The sequence below is a fragment of the Rhyacophila brunnea genome, unplaced genomic scaffold (assembly GCF_057557595.1).
Source record: "Rhyacophila brunnea isolate RB1 unplaced genomic scaffold, BYU_Rbru_1.0 scaffold_18, whole genome shotgun sequence".
NCBI classification, from domain to species: domain Eukaryota; kingdom Metazoa; phylum Arthropoda; class Insecta; order Trichoptera; family Rhyacophilidae; genus Rhyacophila; species Rhyacophila brunnea.
In genome coordinates, this window is record NW_028232837.1 from 22813001 (window position 1) to 22835133 (window position 22133).

Below are 22133 nucleotides of genomic sequence, written 5' to 3' on the forward strand. Positions count from 1 at the left end.
AGTTCAATGAAAACAAATAAGTTTGACTGACAAAGTTTTGCGTGCACTATTATGTCGAATGTTAACAGCTTACCTCCACCCTTCACCACTTTTTACATGCCAAAGTCTTTAAAAGAATCTTGATAGTAAACACGGGGTTATAAAAACATTTAGAATCTTAAATTATAATAGTTATTGACAATACATGCATCATTTTGAAACAGTTAAAAATAATAAAATTGTTAGGTATCTCCATTATTTCAATAACAAAATAAAAATCACGATATAGTATCTACTATTTTTATCAAATTACTTACATACAGTATATCATTTATTCAATTACAGTAGAAGTCTGACAAGTGAAAATCTCAATTAATAACCAAGTAGACAAGACTACTAACAGTTCTTTTGTTTTATACGTTAACGTGTGTATAATAATATAATACACAGACTTTTTCTGATGTCGCAGTAATACGATTTCAGAGAATATGTACTTAACTAACTACCCACATAACGTTTTCTAGAGACGGCAATACTAAGTTTGCTCAATTTTCACGTTTCCATACTGTGCTACGCCATCATAACCTCTGAGCTTTCACCCTTAGACTAGGGAGAGCAGATTTGGGAAATGCGAATACGGGACATTTTTGATGGAGATATAATTGTATTGTCGCATTTTTTGAGGCATTAATTGTAATAGTTAATATCTGTACCTCCATCCATCAATATACATCCATCTATAGACACTTATTGCGCCAGATAGATGTAGTTTTTTACCTGTTCGAGCTGAATGCCATTGATGAGGATCTCTTTTTGGCCCGCAAAGCAGTTGAACATGACTTTCTTCTTTGACACATTTATTTTCAAGCCAACTTTGTTGCTTACTCCAGCGAGTTCCTGCATTCTACTTTGGAGGTCTTCTGAGTCTTGCAAACTACTATTTATTGTCATCGGGAAAGCGTAGATGACTCACGTATTCTCCATTTATGGGGACCCGTGTCATTCCAGTCAAGTTGTCTAAATAAGTCTTCAAATGTAGCTGTAAATAGTTTAGGTGAGATTGTATCACCTTGTCGGACTCCTTTGCTGATAGGAAATGCGCGAAGGTTTATGGAGATGTTGTTGCGCTACTGTATATATTATTGAAAATATTTATATAGCGCCCGGGGATTCCTTGATTTCTGAGTGCATCGAGTATTGAAAATTTCTTAATGGAATTGAACGCTTTCTCATAGTCTATAAACCTCATGGATAGCGGCAGCTTGTATTCCTGTTAGCGCTCTGATTTCTCTGATGACTTGAATAATATGGTCCATAGTGCTGTACCCTCCTCTAAAGCTCGTTCTCCTGGCTGGTTCTCGTCTAGTACATATTGCAGACGGTTTGAGAGAATTTTATCATAGTGGATTATTGGATTTGCATCCTTCTGCTTCTAAGGTAGGTATGGCATTTGCATCTTTATGCTATGTATATCTTGGACTAGGACTTTTATCTCTCTGCCACTAATAGATAAAGCTTTTAGCATGACGATTCTTAAAAAAACTCGTTTTCCCCAAAAACGGAATTGCATCCGTCTGCCTCTGAGGTACAGATATTTTCCTTGATTTATAATTTACTTGTCCTCTTATAACAATTACTATTTTTTGAAACATATTAATGTTATTTACTACTTTAGCGCCGACTAGACGCTCGTGCTTTACGACAAGCTTACCTGCGCAAACCGGTTTGTATCGGGAAGACGGTGTGTATGGACGGGAAAACCGAAGCTCGCGCAAACCGAAAAGCGCTGTTTAAGTCTATACCGTGTAGGCAAATTGCTGCCATCTAGTAGGCGCATATAGTATCTAAGTTCTATAATATACCTACATATTTCTCTATTGTGATAAAATATCAACGAATTTGGCAATAAATCGAAGGAGAAATGAAATTATTTAGCAATCGCGTGAAGCATTGTAAAGTTGGTAAATACCACTAATAACAACATCGCTAATTTGCCATTCTGATTTTCTAATTCACATAATATGGCGGCCATTTATGTTCATTGTGATCCTTTACTCTAATGGAGTTAGTTATAACTTAATAGACACAAATTTTACAAATTTTTACCACGTTTTTCTTAGCTGGTATTCTTGTTTGTCCGGTGGTTGTTTATCCAGTACAAATCTTGCAATCGATTTTTAACTAACTTCCTGACTAGCTAGACATTTGAAACTTCTAGAATATATCAGAACACGATGCCAATATATTTTTAAATACTTTTAGCCATCTTTAAAAAGCGCAGCCAATATCTTTACAATGATATTACTGTAATAGCTATATGTACGACGTATTAATAAATTACAAACATGTTAGCTGTGTCACGATTTAATTATTAACTGTAAAACAATAAATTATTTTTAGTTTGGTTTTCATAAAAACACGGTTCAAATTTCATGTATATTTTAACAATAGTCGCTAGACATTCTTTTAGCTTGACAAAAACTACCATTTTCACAACGTTTTTATTATGTCGTATTCTTATTTGTCCGGTACAAATATTGCAATCGATTTTTAACTAACTTCCCGACTAGCTAGACATTTGAATATATCAGAACACGATGCCAATGCATTTTAAAATACTTTTAGCCATCTTTAAGTAGAATTTAATTCAATTTCAGTTAATTCTGTTTTGTATGAAAATTTATTTCGGAAGAAATCCGTAATCCAATCCACTATTATTGGTTGCTAAGGGGTTGGTCCTAGCAACTAAATTATTAATATAAACGTGCGTTACTATAGAATTGAAAACGACATTTCAGTATTCTATATTTGTTTGTTTGTTGCAAAATAGCAAAAAAATAATTTGTTGCCTTATTTGTCCTAATACATACATACATAGCAATACATAGAATTGTCAAGTTTATATGATTTAACAGAAAATTTAAAAACGTGGTATATAAAAAGTTCTTTTTATCTTGTAATTATTTCAACTAAATAATAATAATGCCGAAATGTAGTATTACTGGCTACTTATCTACTTGTCGTGACGGATTGTTTTCTTATGCAACTTGAAAATTGGGAAATAAATATAATACTTGATAGTATTGTGAAGTTATTTGCAAATAAACCCGCAATGCGAAGTCTAACTTAATCAGTAAACCAGTTTTTTTGCTAAAATGTTGCATACATTTAGGCGGCATCTCTATAGAAGAAGGTTTTCAACATCTTTGGACAATATCAATTCTATTGCGCTCATTTGTATATTATGCGTTTTTTTTAAATATAAAAACAATTTTTATGTTTCCTTTGTATGAATTTAATGGAAATTAATAATATAGACTCATAATATTTTCATAGCTGTGGATGCCTTAGCGACCATCTGCTGAACTAAGAATCTACCGTTCTGTCATATAAATATCTTTCTTACGCCGAAATAAAATATATTGATTAAATGTATTATTTGTTTGCATCTAAAAATGGGCTCCATTTGGCTCGGGTACTTCGGATCTGCTGGGACTTGCTCAATGTAGTTCTAACACTTATAGTGTAGTTTGTTGCTTGCAATACACATACTTTATACTGATTCGGTGTTGCAACATTAGAAATATTCTAAATTATATCATGAAATATTAATACATGTGTCCCAAAAACCTTTATCGGGATAATGGGACCAAATGTTGAAAAAACAAATTATGTCCCGCATTTATCCGCGGGACGCCTGGTTATCTTATCGTAGACTATACCTAGACCAGTGTTTCCAATTAATTTTAATCACAGAACCTTTTTATATTTTTTATACTCTCCTCTGAGTACTTTATAGATATATTTTTTTAAATTCGGAAATATATTGGTGAGATATGCAACTCTGGAAAACCACGAGAAATTCAGCCGGAATAAATGTCAACAACAGCTGTTGCCATGCTCCAAACATTCTAACAAGGAATTTACATCGTAATGCTAACGGATTTTTAAATGAAAAAAGGGACAAATGGTAATTATTATCTTCGGCACTCGAAAAGGAAAATTTTACAAATATATATTATTATCTAATTTTCTGTATATGATAAAAAATTGTATTGATTTTTTGGGGCTTACGATATGTCATACATTTTTTTTACCACGAATTTGACAAGTTTTGTATTAAACTTTAAAAGTAATATAAATATTATTTAAATTAAATAAATTTAATTACTTTTTTCATAAATAAGCAAACAGAACGCAACATTTTATTTTTCCACGAGATAGTGCGATAATTTCAAGTATTTCAAGAATCAGAGGTCATTTCCGGTGCCCTCCGGTGCCCTCCGGTCCATTTCAAGGGTAAATTATCCGGGTCAAGGACGATTCGGCGCCGGACAACTGGACGCCATGCAATTCGAAAATAAATACACGTTAGGTACTTATGGGTACTTTTAAAAAAAATATTTCATATTATTATTTATATTTAAATTATTATATTCTGATTTAATAGTTAGTGAGAATTTAAATATGCACGCGTAAATAATGATTTAATCGTGCATATGTTCAAGTTCCAGCGAAAAGAGTTTTTTATTTTCATATAAAACCTTAGGCATGGTAATTCTCAATCCGCAATAAAAAACATTATGTTAAGCGTAAAATGAATTAAAACTACTAAGTAGTAGATAGAAACTGATTAAAATTCCTCGTCTACGTTCTGTATACGTGTCTACGACAGTGCGGCGTCCAATTGTCCTGGCGTCCAGTTGTCCCATTCCCAAATTATCCATATCTCTACATAATACCCAATATGGCATAATTAAAGTATTCTTTCTTCGGCGGAGGATAGGTATTGCAGATGAAAGACTATAGTAGTTGTTCGTGATTGATAGAGGCGAGAGTTTATTTACTGTTTCAAATAACTACAAGGGTATAATCGATGCAATATAATAAATATATCGATAATTCGGTGCGACGTGTCTTTTACGGAAACTTTTATAAAAGAGTGAGATGTTCAATCGATTCTGACACGCTATTTATCGACCGGCGCACTATGAAATAATATGTTGAAATTAGTATGAAATAATATTAATTCATAATGTTATGAAATTGCAGGTCCGCTATCTCATAACATTACGAAATCATATTATATATAGGTACTGACTGATTGTAAGTGAAAAATGAATATTTAATAAATAATATTATAATCGAGATCTGGGTTACAGGAATCTGATATATAATCGTGACTGTAACGGTTGATTTTTAATTAAATCAATAATTTGGAACGCTCAGTTATATATCATATTGTATAATTGAAATTAAATATCCTTTAGCCGGTCTGCTACAATCCCTTCTTCAAAATCATGTCTTAATCAACAATTTTCGCGGAACCATTAATTTTACCTCACAGAACCTATTTGGGAAACGCTGACATAAACTATAATATGGCCGACAGTACTGTTTTCATAGAAGTTGTTATCTTAGGTAAAGCATTATGCTTTTGCGGCTTCTTCAATGTATTATCTTATAACCGCTATAACTATGGCTACCAACATATTGATAAATTATAATATTATCATGGTCCAAACTAAGCATATTGTATGTAAACCTGACAGCAAAACAGAAACGGCTAAGTCATATCAGTGGCGGAGACTCCTTACTAAGCAATTATCTAGAGGTTAAATTAAAAATACCACTAGCGAAGACTCAATAGTAAACAACTACTTAACTTGTAACATTTAAATAAATCATTTAATTACGAGAATTTAATAACTCAGAAATAACTAGAAATCATATTTAGACGTGTGCTTATTTAAATTATGCAGTGATATCTAGCTAACAACCATGGAATATATCGATTATTCAAGCCTATTCGACGTATCAAAATATATAAAAAAACAAACATGCATAACGTCATAAATGAAATTCAGCTTTGTATGGGCAAGCCTAAGCGATTAGTAAATAACTTAATGCATATAATAATATAGTCTTGATCTCCATGCGGATTCCAAGTTATCTATAAAGACTACTATCGTCGGCAATTGTGGCAGCTAAGTATTTGAACCTGGTCACCAAAACGACATGCAGATAGGAAACCCGCAGATGAGTATCGGTGTCAATGCATGCAGCACTGCACATGGACTATTTTTTGATCATTGCTGCATTCAGATGAAGACCTACATGGTTCCGTGTCCGAAAATTTGTGCGTATGCAGATAGTCGTATCCCACTTTACCGTGAAATGTCATATCGGAAATATATGGTCGCACATTAAAGACCGTCCAACCTCTTTGGGTCGAATAGTACTGAGATAAAATTCATGTTTAAATAAAACACGGTTCTTGTTGGTTTAAAGCAGAGGGGAGCAAAGTGCGGCCCGCCGGGTATTTTTTTGCGGCCCGACATCATTAATTGTACTTCTGATTACGAATAACTTTTTTATATTTTTTTAAAAAAATATTGACAATAGATTAAAATTTGAAGAATTCGTTGTTTCGTAAATGTATTATCTCAGTACGTTTTCCTTGCGTTTCGTCTCACACTATGTAACCACTATTTTCTACGTTGAACATCGATTGGGAATGAATGGAAAGAAATTTCGGATTGTAATCTCGCTCTGGATGTCGATATTGTATGTATATCAATAGGTATTGATAGTGTATCGAGAGAGCTACAACTTGAAATTATTGATCTGCAGTGTGACACTGATTTAAGAGAATTGCATCGTCGTGAAGAAATCCCCAAATTTTACAATGCCCTTAATTCAGACAAATTCGACCAACTTAAAGATTCGTGTTCGATGAAAGAAATATGTTCGTTATTTTTTGGATCAACCTATATATTATGTGAACAAACATTTTCGATCATGAACCTCAATAAAAATTCTTTACGATCAAATATCTCCGATGCCCATTTAGAAGCAGTTTTGAGAATATCAACCACAAAATTAACACATGAATTTATAAAAATGTACAACAGTTCTTTTCATTCTTCTCATTAATTTTTTTGTAATGTTTATTTTTCGTGATAATAAATAGTGTATATCTAAAAATGGTATTTTACTTGTGGCCCGCCTCTCATTTTGAATTCTTGAATTTGGCCCTCCATCCAAAAAGTTTGCCTCCCCCTGGTTTAAAGGAAGCCAGCGGCATTTTTTTTTTTTAAAAAAGCCGATATACTGAATTATTTGTTAGGTAAGGTTAGGTTTTCATTCTTAAATTCATGAATTTTGTCAAAATCGGCTATGAAAATTGGGGTAGTTTCCGCCTGACTTCCTTTTAACAGACTTGTACCCAAAACACTTACAAAATACGTAATAAAAACTACCAAAATACAAGGAAAAGATAGTAGAAAATATGAACAAATTAGAAATACAGAACAACGCGTATTTTTTTCATTAGCTCTTTCCGATTAGAAAGTTCACGGTTAACTGTGCTACGGTGAAATGTAATACGTAAAATTTACAAGTAACCACATGGTTCGAGTTTGCGGTGAGCCTTTTCAACTTCTTCTTGATTTCTGTTGCGTCATCACAATGTAGGAGTATTATCATCTTGCGCATTCTGAAATCCATTATGATGATAAAAAAGGGCTCAAGTACACATCCTTGTTTGACTCCTAACATGATTTCGAATAGGTCAGATGACGTTTCAGCTGCTCTCCGACATATAGGTCATTATACACCTGATGAGGGTTTTTACTTTACTTTAGTTTCTTTGAAGTAGTAGGATTTGTTTGCAGGTTGAAAATTAAAAAAAAAAAATACAATTAATAACAGATAATAGTAAGTACGTCGGCAAATGTCTGAAACAAAATATTCGTTAATAGCCGTCCGCAATTTATATTTTATTCACAAAGACAGAGCCAGTACAGACAATATTTACTTTATTATAGTTACCAACTTAAGCGTATTGGTTCCAGAATAGCATCGAGTGTTATCATAATATGAAGAGTTTGATAAACTTTCTCTTCATTAGTCCAAAACCTTAGAATATTATATTTATAAATAATTCTGTACCCGGCAATCATGTTTTCATACAAGTTCTTATCTTAGTCGGAGCGTTTCGTTTGATATTGCGGCTTCTTCAATCTTATCTCTTCCACCTATCTTCGTCCCTACCTTCAAATTTACCTTTTACCTACTATCACAGCTATAATAATCTTAATTAGCAGAAAACTTTGTTAGGCGGAGTAGTATAATTGTGATTGATATACCGTGGCAAAGCATTGTCAGTTCATGTTTAAATTAACTATAATTCTGGCATCAATTCTGATCAATTAAATGGGTACCCGACATAATAAAATTATGCAAACGAGCGATTCCATATGATTCGAATTTAGTTCGGGGAAATTATTTTATTCAGGCAACACAGAAAATAATTAAAATTCCAAATTCAAATTCAACGTGGTCTTTTGTTTTTGTAATTTGGTCGATGTTTTAGCTTTGACCTATTATAATTTATTATATAGCTATTTTATGTTGTTATAATATGAAGTCCACAATATTGGGTAACATTTAATCATAGAGAAATTAATGTTCTCTGCCTAGGCAGCTTTATTTTTAAAATAGAAAATAGCATCGTGTATTTGTAGTCATGCATTGGTTACATTCTTATGTACCTAAGTACTGTTTTTTTGCAAATCTATCCAATTATTGTTAACTTTAAAAGTAACTTTTAATACTACTAATGTTATTTCAGTACCTGTGGACCTAAAAATAAATATAAGAACGTACTTTGACAGATACTAGAAGAGACCAAGACCCAATGGGGTGATTTATAGCGCAAGGCAAAAAAAAAAACAATAAGAAAAATATGTTTGTAATACGAAATAACTTGAAGTTAGCATAATAATTCTCCTATGTTAATCCTTTTGATGCTTCATTTTCATAAAAAAAATGTTTTCCTCAACATATTTGTCTTTTCATTATTTTGCATTAATTGGTTAACGTTTTAAAGTTTTAATGAATAAGTATTATTTATCATTGTTTTAAAAATATGTAGATATATTATGAGAACTGACTCATATTATGTGATAGAATTACATATTAATGGCGGGAGATAGTTTCGACATTGCAATATTAATGACTATTTCGGATTACGAACCCATCACGTGATTATTAATTTTAAATGTATTTTGAACACAATATGTAGGTAATTTGAAACAATCATAGAAATATACATATTAGGAAAGATTACAAAAAAACTCTATGTTACCCATCCATTATCCAACACCATCCAACATCTGAGGTTATTCCGAATTGTAGATGTACAATAATGAATGTTGAATTCTTTAATCTTGTCTATTGAATTCAAAATAAATTAATTAAAAAACAATATTTGTGTTTTCTAACAGTTTTTTGATACACAAACCTCGTAATAAGGATTGGAACGAGACATTAACCTTTGGGTTTTGGCGTGTCTTGATCAAGAGTTTAAAGTAGGGTGGTTTCAAAAGTTGTTGCGGAAAACGGTATTTATTGAAGAAAAGGAAGATAGTATGATACAGTTATTATTTAAATCCAAATGTCCGATCCTAAGAAGATCATATGGGCCTCCACAGAGTGGAAGTTTGTATTAAAAAAAAAAATTTTTTTACGAGAAATGGATGTTAGCCACTTGCTCAACCTATTAGGTCCATACTCTGACTCCAAAAACACATTGAAAAACATTACTTATGTATTTCCCAGACCCAGGATTTGAATCTGGGACCCACGACATTATAAGCTGACGCATTAGCCGCTGGGCCGTATCTACGCCGTATGTACTTGATAAAGTTTATAATTTAAATAAAATCGATTAGGTACAGGACGATACTTGAAGTGAGCTAAGGTCTGATCCAGTGGTGCAAGTATGGTGTATAAAAATTCTCCCTGTCTAGCTCATCGATGGCCTTCCTTTTCACACAAAATATGAGAGATAGCACCACATGGTTCAAACTTTTCGGAACTAGTCAGCAACTCTCTCGATAGTTACGTTTGGTATAGTTCTTAAAGGTATTTTGTATATTAAACTACAATAAAATTTCACGGCCTTCTCCTTTCGCCTTCGCTAAATACTAGTTCTATTTAGTTTTAAAAATCTCTAGCATTTACAATTTTTAATTAAATTTACATCTATTTATCAAATTGCTATTACGTTTTTTGTAGTATTTTTTTATATTATAGTTATAAGTAAACAAATCTATCTCATGTTCTAGGGGCATATTTTTCCAATAATATGGTTCTGTAAAAGCCTCTCCAATGCCTTGAATATTTATTTTGTAAGTGCCCATTAGTTATCTTGCAGGATAGGTTTTCTTTTCGCGTATTTTATTTGTTCTAAAGTTGTAGAACCATTTGCTTATTCCAAAGACGCCGCCAATAGTTTCAAAGAAAATCAAAGTGGTCAGAGATTCCCAATGTTAGACCAGTTCAAATATATCTTAAAAGACATTAAATTTAAATCCGTCGGGATACCAGGGGGAGAGCAAATACTTCAATGAAAGTTTTCTCATTCGAAGTAAAGTAAAGTAAGATAAAGTCACAGTGGCAGGGATAAGGAAATTTAATGGATTGGACATAGAGAAGTGTCCTGGATTTGTTCGATACAATTTATATATATACAATGTTTCTATAAATAACGCATACCAACGTAGGCCCTGTTCAAATGTAGTGCTTTTAAACAGACGTGTGTTTATTGATCTGGAAAAAGGCCGTGAAGATACGTATTTTTAAAGTTTAGACATAAACATTATAAAAGTAGAATAGGTATATTGAAATAAGTATATAAAAATAAAATATTAGAATGGGTGTGGGCGAATCTTTAGAATAAAATAAAAGTCGATATATAAAAATTGGATTAGATTTTTTACAATCTGTATCTAATATCTATGACTGGAAAATTTAAAATTAGAATACGTTTATTGACAGGAACTACCAATAAAATCGTAATGCGGAGGTATTACGCAAAACTGTTACGTTTTTATACAAACGATATAGGTTTTTTATGTGTAGTCATGGGGTGTTGAAATCGTGGTTCATAGAAAACTTACCGTGCCAAAATAGCGTGTTCTACATAATTTATCACTAGTGTTATTTAGTACCGCGAAAAATAGCATTAAATTTATACTGCCGTGTATCATAGAAACTAAATTAATTAGAATGATAAAATTAAACAGATTTCTACGCATGATTTTTTTTTTGAAAACTATATATTATATATATTTGTAATTTTTTTAACACTACAATAGGCGGGTCTAGGACGATTTGGCGCTGGGACAATTGGACGCCATGCAATTCGAAATTAAATAGACGTTAGGTACTTATAGGTACTTTTAAAAAATATATTTAATAGTATTATTTATATTTAAATTATTATATTATGATTTAAAAGTTGGTGAGAATTTAAATATGCATACGTAAATAATGATTTAATCGTGCATAATGTTTAAGTTTCAACGAAAAAAGAATTATTTATTTTATATAAAGCCTTCATCATCATCATCAGTCTGAATCTATCCACTGCTGGATGAAGGCCTCTTTCACTTCTCTCGGTCCTGTGCATTGTGTTGCCACGTACTTCCGCAGAACTTTATCATTTCATCGATCCAGCGGCGTCTAGGTCTACCTTGTGGACGTTTTGTACTTCTTGGATACCACTGGATGACTAGATTTATCCAACGATTGTCTCTTCTTCAAGCTATGTGTCCAGCCCATCTCCATTTAAGGCTTTTAATAAACTCTATTACATCGCAAACCCTTGTCTGCTTCCTTATCCACTCATTCCTCTTTTTGTCCTATAAACCCTTAGTCATGATAATTCTCAATCCGCAATAAAAAAAACATTATGTTAAGAGTAAAATGAGTTAAAACTACTAAGTAGTATAAATAAACTGATTAAAATTCCTCGTCTACATTCTGTATACGAGTCTATGACAGTGCGGCGTCCAATTGTCCTGGCGTCCAGTTGTCCCATTCCCACAATAGGCTATGAGACCCAGCGTCAATATTGTAATAGTATGTTTAAACATACCACATAAGCGTGAAGTTTGATAGTTTTGCCAGAAAATATTACGTAGCTAGAGCGACGCCGAGCGAGAAAAAACGATGCAATAGACTTCATGTAAGAGCAGTCGTTAATAATATTTATAACAATATTTAAATTTAAATTCTGAAATTCGTGCGAAGTAGAAGAAATTGCAATCTACGCAGTTTTAAGATTAAGTTGTTCTTCTATTTTATAGTAGTAGCAATGAAAATCACATAAATACCCAGGCTTTCAGAAAGTTTTTTCTATATGCCTTCGTCATGCAAACTGTTCTACTTGATGCTAAAAGAAAAATGCTATATTGAAAATAATTCGTTTACCTGCCAACCGGGTGTTGCTGATTTGGATTCGACCAAAGTATAAAACACTTTGCAAAAATCTTGAAAAATTCATGACATTACCAGGAATCAAACCCAGAACCCCCGGCCGAGTCTTATGCACTAGACTACAACGACCGCACTATGAAAACTAAGGATTGCAATCAAAGATAAAATTTTCAATGTTTAAATGTCGAGGATTTTATTTTACTTTTAAATTATCAAGCATTACATTTGATATCATTTTACTAGTATCTGTTTATTTACTGTTAAAAATGATACTGTTTGCAGTCACTTACATGCTAACTTTTATCTTTTTCACTGTCGCTGTTTTTGTTTCTGAATATAATATAATATTTCTCGTTGCTTGAAAAACTGGAACTACGCATCTATTCTATACACAAGGTTACTATCGGCGACTATCGAGGGTAGCTTATCATATTTAAGTATTGAGGTGGTTACTTGTTAGAATAAGTTAACCTTTTGAACTGTCAACAAGTGCTATGTTTCAACAGCACCTCTCTTGGCTGTGTTAGAGGGCTCGCACATCAGAACTCGCCGCATGCGTCTTACGACAAATTCGTCGATGTGATGTCATCCTAAACCAAGAAACAAACGTTATCAAATGGAGTTTCGCAGATTGGCCGATGCAACTGCAACTCTGCGACCCTGCGACATTCGTCTAGTTGCATTGGCCAAAGCCTGCATGTCGATGTCCGGCCAATATCGACTCCGCGCATGCACACAGCTGCAGAATCGGGCGAATCGGCCATTTCTCTCCAGACTGTCGCTGCGTTTAGTAGAGCTAGAGCTAGCAGCGCTAGGCAGATGTGCGAGGTTGTGATCGTGCAATATTCGCCGGCAGTCTCGAAGGTTTTAATTTATGGCCGTCAGGCACACAAGGCGAGTTATGATGTGCGAGCCGGCTTAACTATTAGATCGAGCTTTACGGCTTATTGTAACAACTATAATACATTAATATGATAAACTAACCTCAATAACCGCCGATAGCATATACATAGCTTGTGTATAGAATATATGCACTGGTTGTCCATACTTCATAGAGATTAATCTATTTCCTGAATATCAAATATCACTGATTACTTAGTATACTCTGAAAAAATAAACGTAAACATGATAGTCGATATTATGTTATTCATAACTATCGAGACATCGATTAAACATGAATTTTGAAGTCGATAAATATTTCAATTTAATATGTTTTTATTGATGATCCCTTAGAAAATATAGATACATGGTCTGGGACCCAGTATCATTGTCATATAGTAATAACTATTACACTCCCCCTAAAATGTTTCAAATATTGTTAGTCGATACCAAATATAAATAAATTAGATATATAAAAGTTTCAAACCATTGCCCAATGTGAATACGTATTATTTTTATTAATATAATTTACCCGCGTAAGCCTGTCGCTGACGGGTGTTATTGTCGGGCGTTTAAAGTTTCAATTTATTTTATTTGTTATAAAATTTTGTTTAAACTTCGAAACCATTGGCTTGTTACTGCTAACTGTTGTTATGTTTGAAATGTTATTCAATTGAAACTTCCGAATAAATATTGGCTTTGGGAATCACTGACAGGCGACACTTTGCATAAGCAAGGGCGCCCAATTTTATGAAAATAATAAATTATTTATTATTATGAAAAACTTAAAGGTTATTGTATAAGAATGAACACATAGTCATACGATTATAATATATGCCGAACGGTAAAGTCTGTGGAGGCCAATATGCGACATTTACATTTCAAGTACAATATCATCATCATCAGCCGGGGTCAATCCACTGCTGGATGAAGGCCTCCCCAAGCTTTTGGTTCGTCAATCCAGCGGCTTTTAGGGCGACCCTGTGGCCGTTTCGTACCCCTTGGGTACCATTGGATGACGGCATTTGTCCAGCGGCCGTCCTTTCGGCGAGCAATGTGCCCCGCCCATCTCCATTTCAGCTGTTTGGCAACGTCTATTATATCGCGTACTCTTGTCTGCTTCCTAACCCATTCGTTTATCTTACGGTCCTTTCGGGTGATGCCCAACATGCACCTCTCCATGCATCGCTGTGTGACTCTTAACTTTTGGACATCTCTCGTGTTGAGGGTCCACGTCTCGCAGCCATACGTGAGCACGGGTAGCACACATTGGTTGAACAACCTACGCTTAAGACATAATGGTAGGTCACTCTTGAAGATACTATTCAGACATCCGAAAGCACTCCATCCCAGCTTTGTTCTTCGAGCAATTTCATCGTGCATGCTTCCGTCTATGGACACCTGCTGTCCGAAATAGATATAGCTGCTGACTTGCTCGAGTTGGGTGCCAGAAATACAGATAATCGCAGGGTCCGAAAAACAGTTCCTCACCACTTTTGTCTTTGAGACATTTATCTTTAGACCGACCGTTTGACTGACATCCGCGAGTTCTTGCATTCTACCTTGGAGGTCTTTCGGGTCTTGGGAGAGTATAACAATATCATCTGCAAAGCGCAGGTGACTGAGGTGCTCTCCGTTAATTGGAACACCTTTTTCCTCCCAATCAAGTTTCCTAAATAAGTCCTCAAGAGTAGCGGTGATTAGTTTAGGTGAAATGGTATCACCTTGCCGGACACCTTTGTTAATGGGGAATTTACACGACCGTTTGTGGAGTTTCACGCATGCTGTGGCATCACTGTATATACTGTTCAATATATTTATGTAGCGTCTGGAAATTCCTTGGTTGCTAAGGGCGTCTATAATTGAGAATTTTTTGATGGAATCAAACGCCTTTTCATAGTCTATAAAACCAATATATAATGGCAGTTTGTATTCCTGGTAGCGCTCTATGATTTCTCTGACGACCTGTATATGATCCATAGTACTGTAGCCTCTTCTGAATCCGGTTTGCTCTCTTGGTTGGTTCTCGTCTAGAATTGTTTCGAGACGGTTTGAGAGTATTTTCGTGAAAACCTTATACAGAATTGGCAGTAGACTAATAGGTCGATAGTTTTTCAGATCTTCAGTGTCTCCTTTCTTATGGAGAATAATAATGGAGGCATTTTTCCATGACTCTGGGATGTTCTCTTCGTGCAGACAAGACGTGAACAGACGTGCGAGCACTTCGCTCACCGTCCTCCCGGCCAGTTTGAGAACATCGATAGTCAGCCCATCTTCTCCCGGGGCTTTCCCACTCTTCATGCACATTATAGCATATTCCACCTCTGTGGTAGTAACCTCGGGAAGAGGATCTCCATATTCTCCGTTCACCGGAAGATCTGAATTGATGTCAGTATCATCTTTGTATAGAGCGCTGTAAAACTCTACAACAGTGTCCAGTAGATGATCCCAGTTACGCACGATACTTCCATCTTGCGCTTTTAGTGTCGTGATCTGCCATCTCCCTATTGACAGATGCTGCTTGTTCTTATGTAAGCTCCTTCCTGACGCAAAAATTGATTCTACAAGGTTCATATTGAACTTACAAAGATCTTCTCGTACGTTTTTACGTAGAGTTTTGCACAGCGTGGAGTACTCGAGATCATTTGCAACTTATTGCTCGCTTTTCGTACTCCTACGCAGCTTCATAAGATCCAACGTTTCCTTTGAAAGTTTGCTTACTCGTTCAACTACAGCAGCAACTGTCTCTTCCGAAGATTCTATAATGATTTTTGTTATTGCATCGGTGTTTTGTAGGGAGATGGGATCATTTTCAGCCTGTAAAGCCGCTAGCCTGTTCTCCAGCTCTTGTTGGAATTCGACTCTGCTTCTCAAACCTCTGCGGACTCTGGGCTTCTGCATCAGTTTGGATCTCTCACGTTTGATGTTAAATCGTACTTTACACCTTACCATTCGGTGGTCGCTGCCAGTATCAAATCTGTTAATGACTGTGCAGTCTAGAAAAATATCCTTCTTGTCGGTGAGGATGTAGTCGATTTCGCTAGTTCGTTTTGCTGGGCTTCGCCATGTCCATTTTCGGGAAGGCTTCTTTTTGAAGAATGAGTTCATGATGTAGAGATTGTGGTTTTCCGCAAACTCCACTAACATGTCTCCTCGGCCATCCCTGGTGCCATGTCCGAAGTGCCCGACCGCTACATCATCCTGGTGTTGAGATCCGATTCGTGCATTAAAGTCCCCCATGATGATAGTGAAATGACATTTCCGTTTATTTTTCAACGTACTGATTTCTTCATATACCTCCTCCACTTCTTCATCAGGTGAGTTTTGAGTGGGCGCATACACTTGCAAAAGCAGAATCTGGTATCTTTTGCTGAGCTGTAAGTACAATATAGATAGATAAATTAAAACAGATCATTCAAAATTATACTAATAAAATATACAATATAATTTTTAAAATTTGTTTTTAAAAAAATGGAAAAAAATAATACCGGCATATAGTATTGTGGAAAAAATTTAGGTGGGTAAACAAATAAAAGGCCCCAGTACCCAGTGGGCCACGAATTAAACTTATAACCATATTTTTTTGTTGCAAATATATTAAAAGTAGTTAGGTATATCATAAAGGATGTCTTGTAATGCTGTAACGATATGCGGGTTATGTATAGTAAAAGTATAAAGTACAATACTACCCTACCATTCTAGTTAACATCCGGTCTAGCTCAGATCAAAGATAAAATGGTTAAGCAAATGAAAACCCCCTGTAGGAAACAAACATACTTATTATTGTTGGGGTCGTGAGAACAGTTGAATACGTTCACATCGTCATCTAGCTTCCAGTACACCTTTAAGAAAATGGTTATCTAAAGCAAAGAGTTAAGGGCGCCATTGCCTAGATTTCTCCAACGGAGTGTGCCTTACACTGGGCAACAAATCAAGGCAAAATGAAATTGAATAAAAAGATTAGTTTTAGGTAGGAGCCAAGTCCAAAATCATAGGTTTATTAAACAAGAATAGCAAATGACACGTGGTACAAACCACCAATATACTAAAAGTGTAACAATTGTAAATGAGCAATGCCAGGCCTATTAACTACGAGAAATATGTTTCTGTGGGGAATTATTAAGAGATAATAAAAGAAGTTAGAACCCTAACACAGCAAAATATGATACATGTACAAATACCGGAAAAGATGGTCTCCATTGTTGGCCAGTCGTCCGAAGCCGGCACAAAAGTCTTGTGCAAACACGACTTCACTCGTTGCTGTCTGGATATCTACTCCCGATCGATACCGACCAGTGTTGCCATATTTTGAAAGTGGAATTATAGTACAGTGCCTTCAAAATTATAGTATTTTGGCAAAAAATATAGTACGCGTTGAGAGACCAATAATTTTCTGCATTTTCAAAAAATTAAACGTGGGGTAATTAACGTCTTCTTTTTTTTAGACAAAATATCCATGAAAGTTTATGTTACTACGCCTCCCTTTAAAAAAATCTAACCTAGGCGCCCCCCCTTATTTCATTAAATAATACAAACACCTTTTTAAATGGTCAACACTGTACCTACTTACGAATACAAAAATGAAAAAAAAATAAACAAGGTTTTACTACTTATATTACATTAGTTTTTGACGAATGTTCTTGTTTATTAGCATAATCAATTTCAATAGTAGTCAATCCAAATTAATCTTCGTTCATTGACAAATGCATTCTATCATGGACTCCACATCCTGAAGCGGACCCCCTCCGGGTCAGGATTTTTCAACCACATATTTAATATATTCGAAACAAAGCAGCGCCGCAGGCTACTTTTTTTGCTATTAATAAAATAATGTGACAAGTGCATAGCAAACTAACCAAGAACTCAGTAAATAGATTTTTGTTTGCTTCAATATATCTGGCGTAGTAATCATTTAAAAGTGGAGACATGGCGAACTTTTTTCTCGAACTTGAATGCCTTCACTTTGTTGCTTTAAATCAGTGAATGCATTAGCGGTCCTTGGATTAATTTATTCACTCAAATTTTTTAAAGTTTCAACCAAATAGACAAGTTTAACAACAAAATTATCGTTCCTAAATAAATTTGCCTCAATTTTCAACATTATGATTTTGACCCTTTTATTTCATTTTTTTACGAGAAAGCTATTGCGCTTCACAATAGTATAAAAGTGAGGGATTATAAAATTAGTCTCCATATTTGCAGAAAGTTGTTTTTTTGTGTAGTTTATAACTAGCGGCCGTTTTATAAACTATGCATTTGCAAACTGTAAACCTGTGGCTACATTAATTGTGTTAAACATTTCGCGCCTCCCTTTGCAACACTCCGCGCCTACCAGCTTAGAAATCGCTGTGTTAAGTAATTAACGTCACCTTTTTTTAGACATGGGGATTATTTTTTTTGCTGCTCACAGATTATTTTGGCATTGTTTTTCTTCTATTAGCAACTTTTTTTCCGATTTCTCAAAATTATAGTATTTTGGGCGTACTATACCTGTTTTATATCATACATAGTACGCAGTCGAAAATTGTAGTACAAATACTATAATTATAGTACGGTTGGCAACACTGATACCGACCGAATCGATCACCTGAATACCAACGTAAATATATATTCCGCTCCAGTCTTGCACGTCAACGATGCTAAATTTCTGTGGCAAAGTGTTGCCATTATGTTCATAACGCATTTATTCAAAGGTACGTGAATAAATAATGTTACAATGCGCTGTAAGTATTTCACTCTGATTCTAAAAGAAGGTAGTGTGTGTAAAATATATTAAATTATTTAAAACAATCGACCGAGGTTAGTATGAGTGTAAAGTACAGCGTGTATACACGCTCAATTTTTATGGCCGGATTTGTGCGTCTACACGCTTATGGCATAATCAGGTTAACAGACAATTATTGCTTTCAACAGAAAATCCAACTATCATGAAATACGGTCAAAAACACTTGAAACCCTTTTTACTAAAACTCGATTTATTGTATTTTTTATCGCCACTTTTTCTATTTTTAATAAATTGAAGACACGAGTGGATGAAGGAGTTATGTTACAAAGTCAAAGTTTTGAGTAAATTGAGGTCAAAGTTTTTTTGGTGTATTTTTTTCAGTTGAGGATAATTTAACTAGTGATGTATTCAAGTGATAACTAAGGATCACACAATATTACTAACGTCAGAAATAGTTTGTTATAATCTTCAAATGGGTAATTTATTTATAAAAACGTGTACATGACTCCTTTATCCACTAAAGAAAATTACAAAATAAAACTAAAAAAAAATAAAGTAACATAGTCCCTTCATCCCTTGCCGTAAAGCCAGACCAATGAACATTTTAAGATGTTTCATATATCCATATGAAAGATGGGTACATAACACTTTCATCCACGCAATAAAAAGACTTTGTCATAAAACGTAACATAGCACATTCATCCACTTGTGTCTTCAATTATATTCAAAACTATTGATTATTTTTTTTTAAATTATTCAGTCACTTTTGTGTTCTTATTAATCAATATGTGTCTAAAAACGTTTACATGTATTTTTTAATTAAAAAATCCGTTGTAAAATGTGTGTTCATTAAATGGTCTAATTAAATTATTATAATATATTATTTTATGCTCAGTTTTAATAGAAAAATTTACTCTGTATAAGTTCTTTCTAAGGTATCAGATATTTTTAATGGTTCGTAATTTTAATGTATTTTATATTTAATTTACAAAAATATCGATTATTCAAAAAAATAAAAACGTGTCTGGCTTAAAAACTTTTTTATTTATATCGAATCGAGGTTTTGTATGGTACCGATGTTTGTGTTACTGAATTTTGCATTAAATAAGAAGTAATACAAGCGAAGTTAAACGTTAATTAATTTACACTGTTTTAAAGCGAACAGAATTTAGAAACCAAAGTGTTGATATTATGTTTCTTTCAGATAGTGAGAAATTTTATATATTTAATCTCAGTTATTTTTACTCCACAGCACGCCACTGGATAGAATGACCGATAATCCACGGGTTTACAAACTGCGCACACAATAGATTAGCACCTCAACTTTGCTAATACGGCTTTGTGACAACAAACGATACGTATTTCATAAGCAGAATTTCATATCGTGTTTGAAATTCAATTTAAATCGTGTCAATCATTAAGTTAGTTGACCGTCGCACACACCAGCGGTGTTGCCATTGGAGAATATCAAAAATAATTGGATCAGTGATTACTCCCAGACAGTTAGTTATGTATAGTCAGATCAACTAACTTTGACGATTCGGATTATCTTTGGTAGACAGTATTTATCTTTTTGGTGATATCCCGTGGGGTCAGATAGCTATTTATGTTGTGTTTAGAGGAGGCACATTCTAAATAGCGGCAAATTAATGCGAATATTACAACGTTTAAGAATTAAGTTTCGTGAAAATCTTTTTTCTACGTACGGCACTGACAGTTTTTTTCTACTCTAATGTGTCAATGACATTGAGCTACTTTACGAGCTGCTTGTTGGCGAATTTACAATCTGCCTGTAAAGTCGCCCAGTGTCATTATCGAACAAGCTAACAAGCAGATTGTACACAATCTACCGAGGAAAGTTGAAAGCCGGTCAACTTTACACGCTACACGCCGGCGTGTGGGCCTACTGCGCAGTAGAGCGAAGTAGCGACCTCCCGGTAAAAAACGAACTACATCATCATCAACCCGGTATGGGTCCTGGCCTCCTCCAACAGCTCCCTCCACCTGTCCCTATCCAGTGTGGCCGCTTTCCAATTTGGTACCCCCAGAATACGGGTAAAAAAAACGAATTACGTTCTGTCAAAATAGTCGCTAGCTTGTTGGCTTCTCAGCGAATGGAAAGTTTTGTGTGTCGTCATCACAATCGCAGTATGTGAATCACCCGCTTTTAAATTCGCCAACAAACAGCTCGTAAAGTAGCTCAATATCATTGACGCATTAACGATAGTTAATGTCATATAAATAAAATTTATGTAGATTTTATAATCAAATTTGGCCAATTAGGATAAGATAGATAATTAATCTAATTGGAACGTAGGTAGGTAGGTACTTAATGACATATAAATTTAACTTCAAAATATAAGGATTTTTAGTCTGCCTACTAGCGTCACTGGGTTTAGTATGAGAATAACAAATATGTAATAATAAAATGTTAACCAGATATAATAAACAAAATACATCATTTAAAAAAAAACATAAAAATATGAGACGATTTAAGTACTCAACGTGAAAAGTTCTGTAATGGTGAAAAATGTGAGGAGATATAGAATGTGAATAAAAGAGATTAGAGAAGTTGAAAGTTAAGAGTTGAGCATGATTAAGAAGTAAAAAGTAAAGAATTAAATAAATAATGATTAAATATTTCAGGGCATGGGATCGCGCTGACAATTGGATGTGACTATCAGTGAACTTGTATCTATAGAATATAATAAAAAAGGAATTTAAGTAGTAAGTAAAAGATGTGAATAAGCAAGACTTGTAAGTGTATGATAAAATTGATTAATGGGGCGCCAAGTGCTTTCTAGATGTGTAAATGATGATATATTGTAGAATTAAAGAAAACACTGTAATTTAGAGGTAACAATTGTTTATTATAAGCTAGAAAACATTGAATTTATATAAACAAGTAAGAAGATAGAGACATGAAATTCAAGAGACTCGTGATCTTTGCTATACGAACATAAATATATAGTTTTAAAAGAACATTATAATATAAAAATAGGGGTACTCATCTGCTGATTCATTTAAAGACACTTATTTTACAAATGGTAATTAAAGTTCAAATTAAGTTAAAGCAATACTGAGAATAATTTATGTGACCGTCGTCCGTGCCGGCCATCAACAAAAGTAAGTTAAGTGCAGAGCTCCTTCCAGATGGATCGCCAACCGGTAAAAGTGAAAAAATAGAGGTCCATCCCCAGTGCCGCCAAAGTAAAAAAGTGGGATCTCGTCCTGCCGCAGGGTGGGGGTTGGTGTGAAAGAC

At 34.3% G+C, this 22133-nt stretch overlaps 2 protein-coding genes across 2 annotated transcripts in view; one reads left to right on the top strand and one right to left on the bottom strand.

The window, feature by feature from the left end:
• Nucleotides 1-22133, top strand: part of LOC147073325 (uncharacterized) — a 571070-nt gene that overhangs the window by 131993 nt on the left and 416944 nt on the right. The gene's annotated exons all lie outside the window — the stretch shown is intronic.
• Nucleotides 15799-16386, bottom strand: LOC147073326 (uncharacterized). Its single transcript, XM_085945633.1, has one exon. It carries the CDS (start codon nucleotides 16384-16386, stop codon nucleotides 15799-15801), a length of 588 nt encoding a protein of 195 aa, XP_085801759.1.

Coding starts and splice junctions, on each gene's coding strand:
- LOC147073326 (XM_085945633.1), bottom strand. CDS start 16,386: ATGGGGGACTTTAATGCACGAATCGGATCTCAACACCAGGATGATGTA.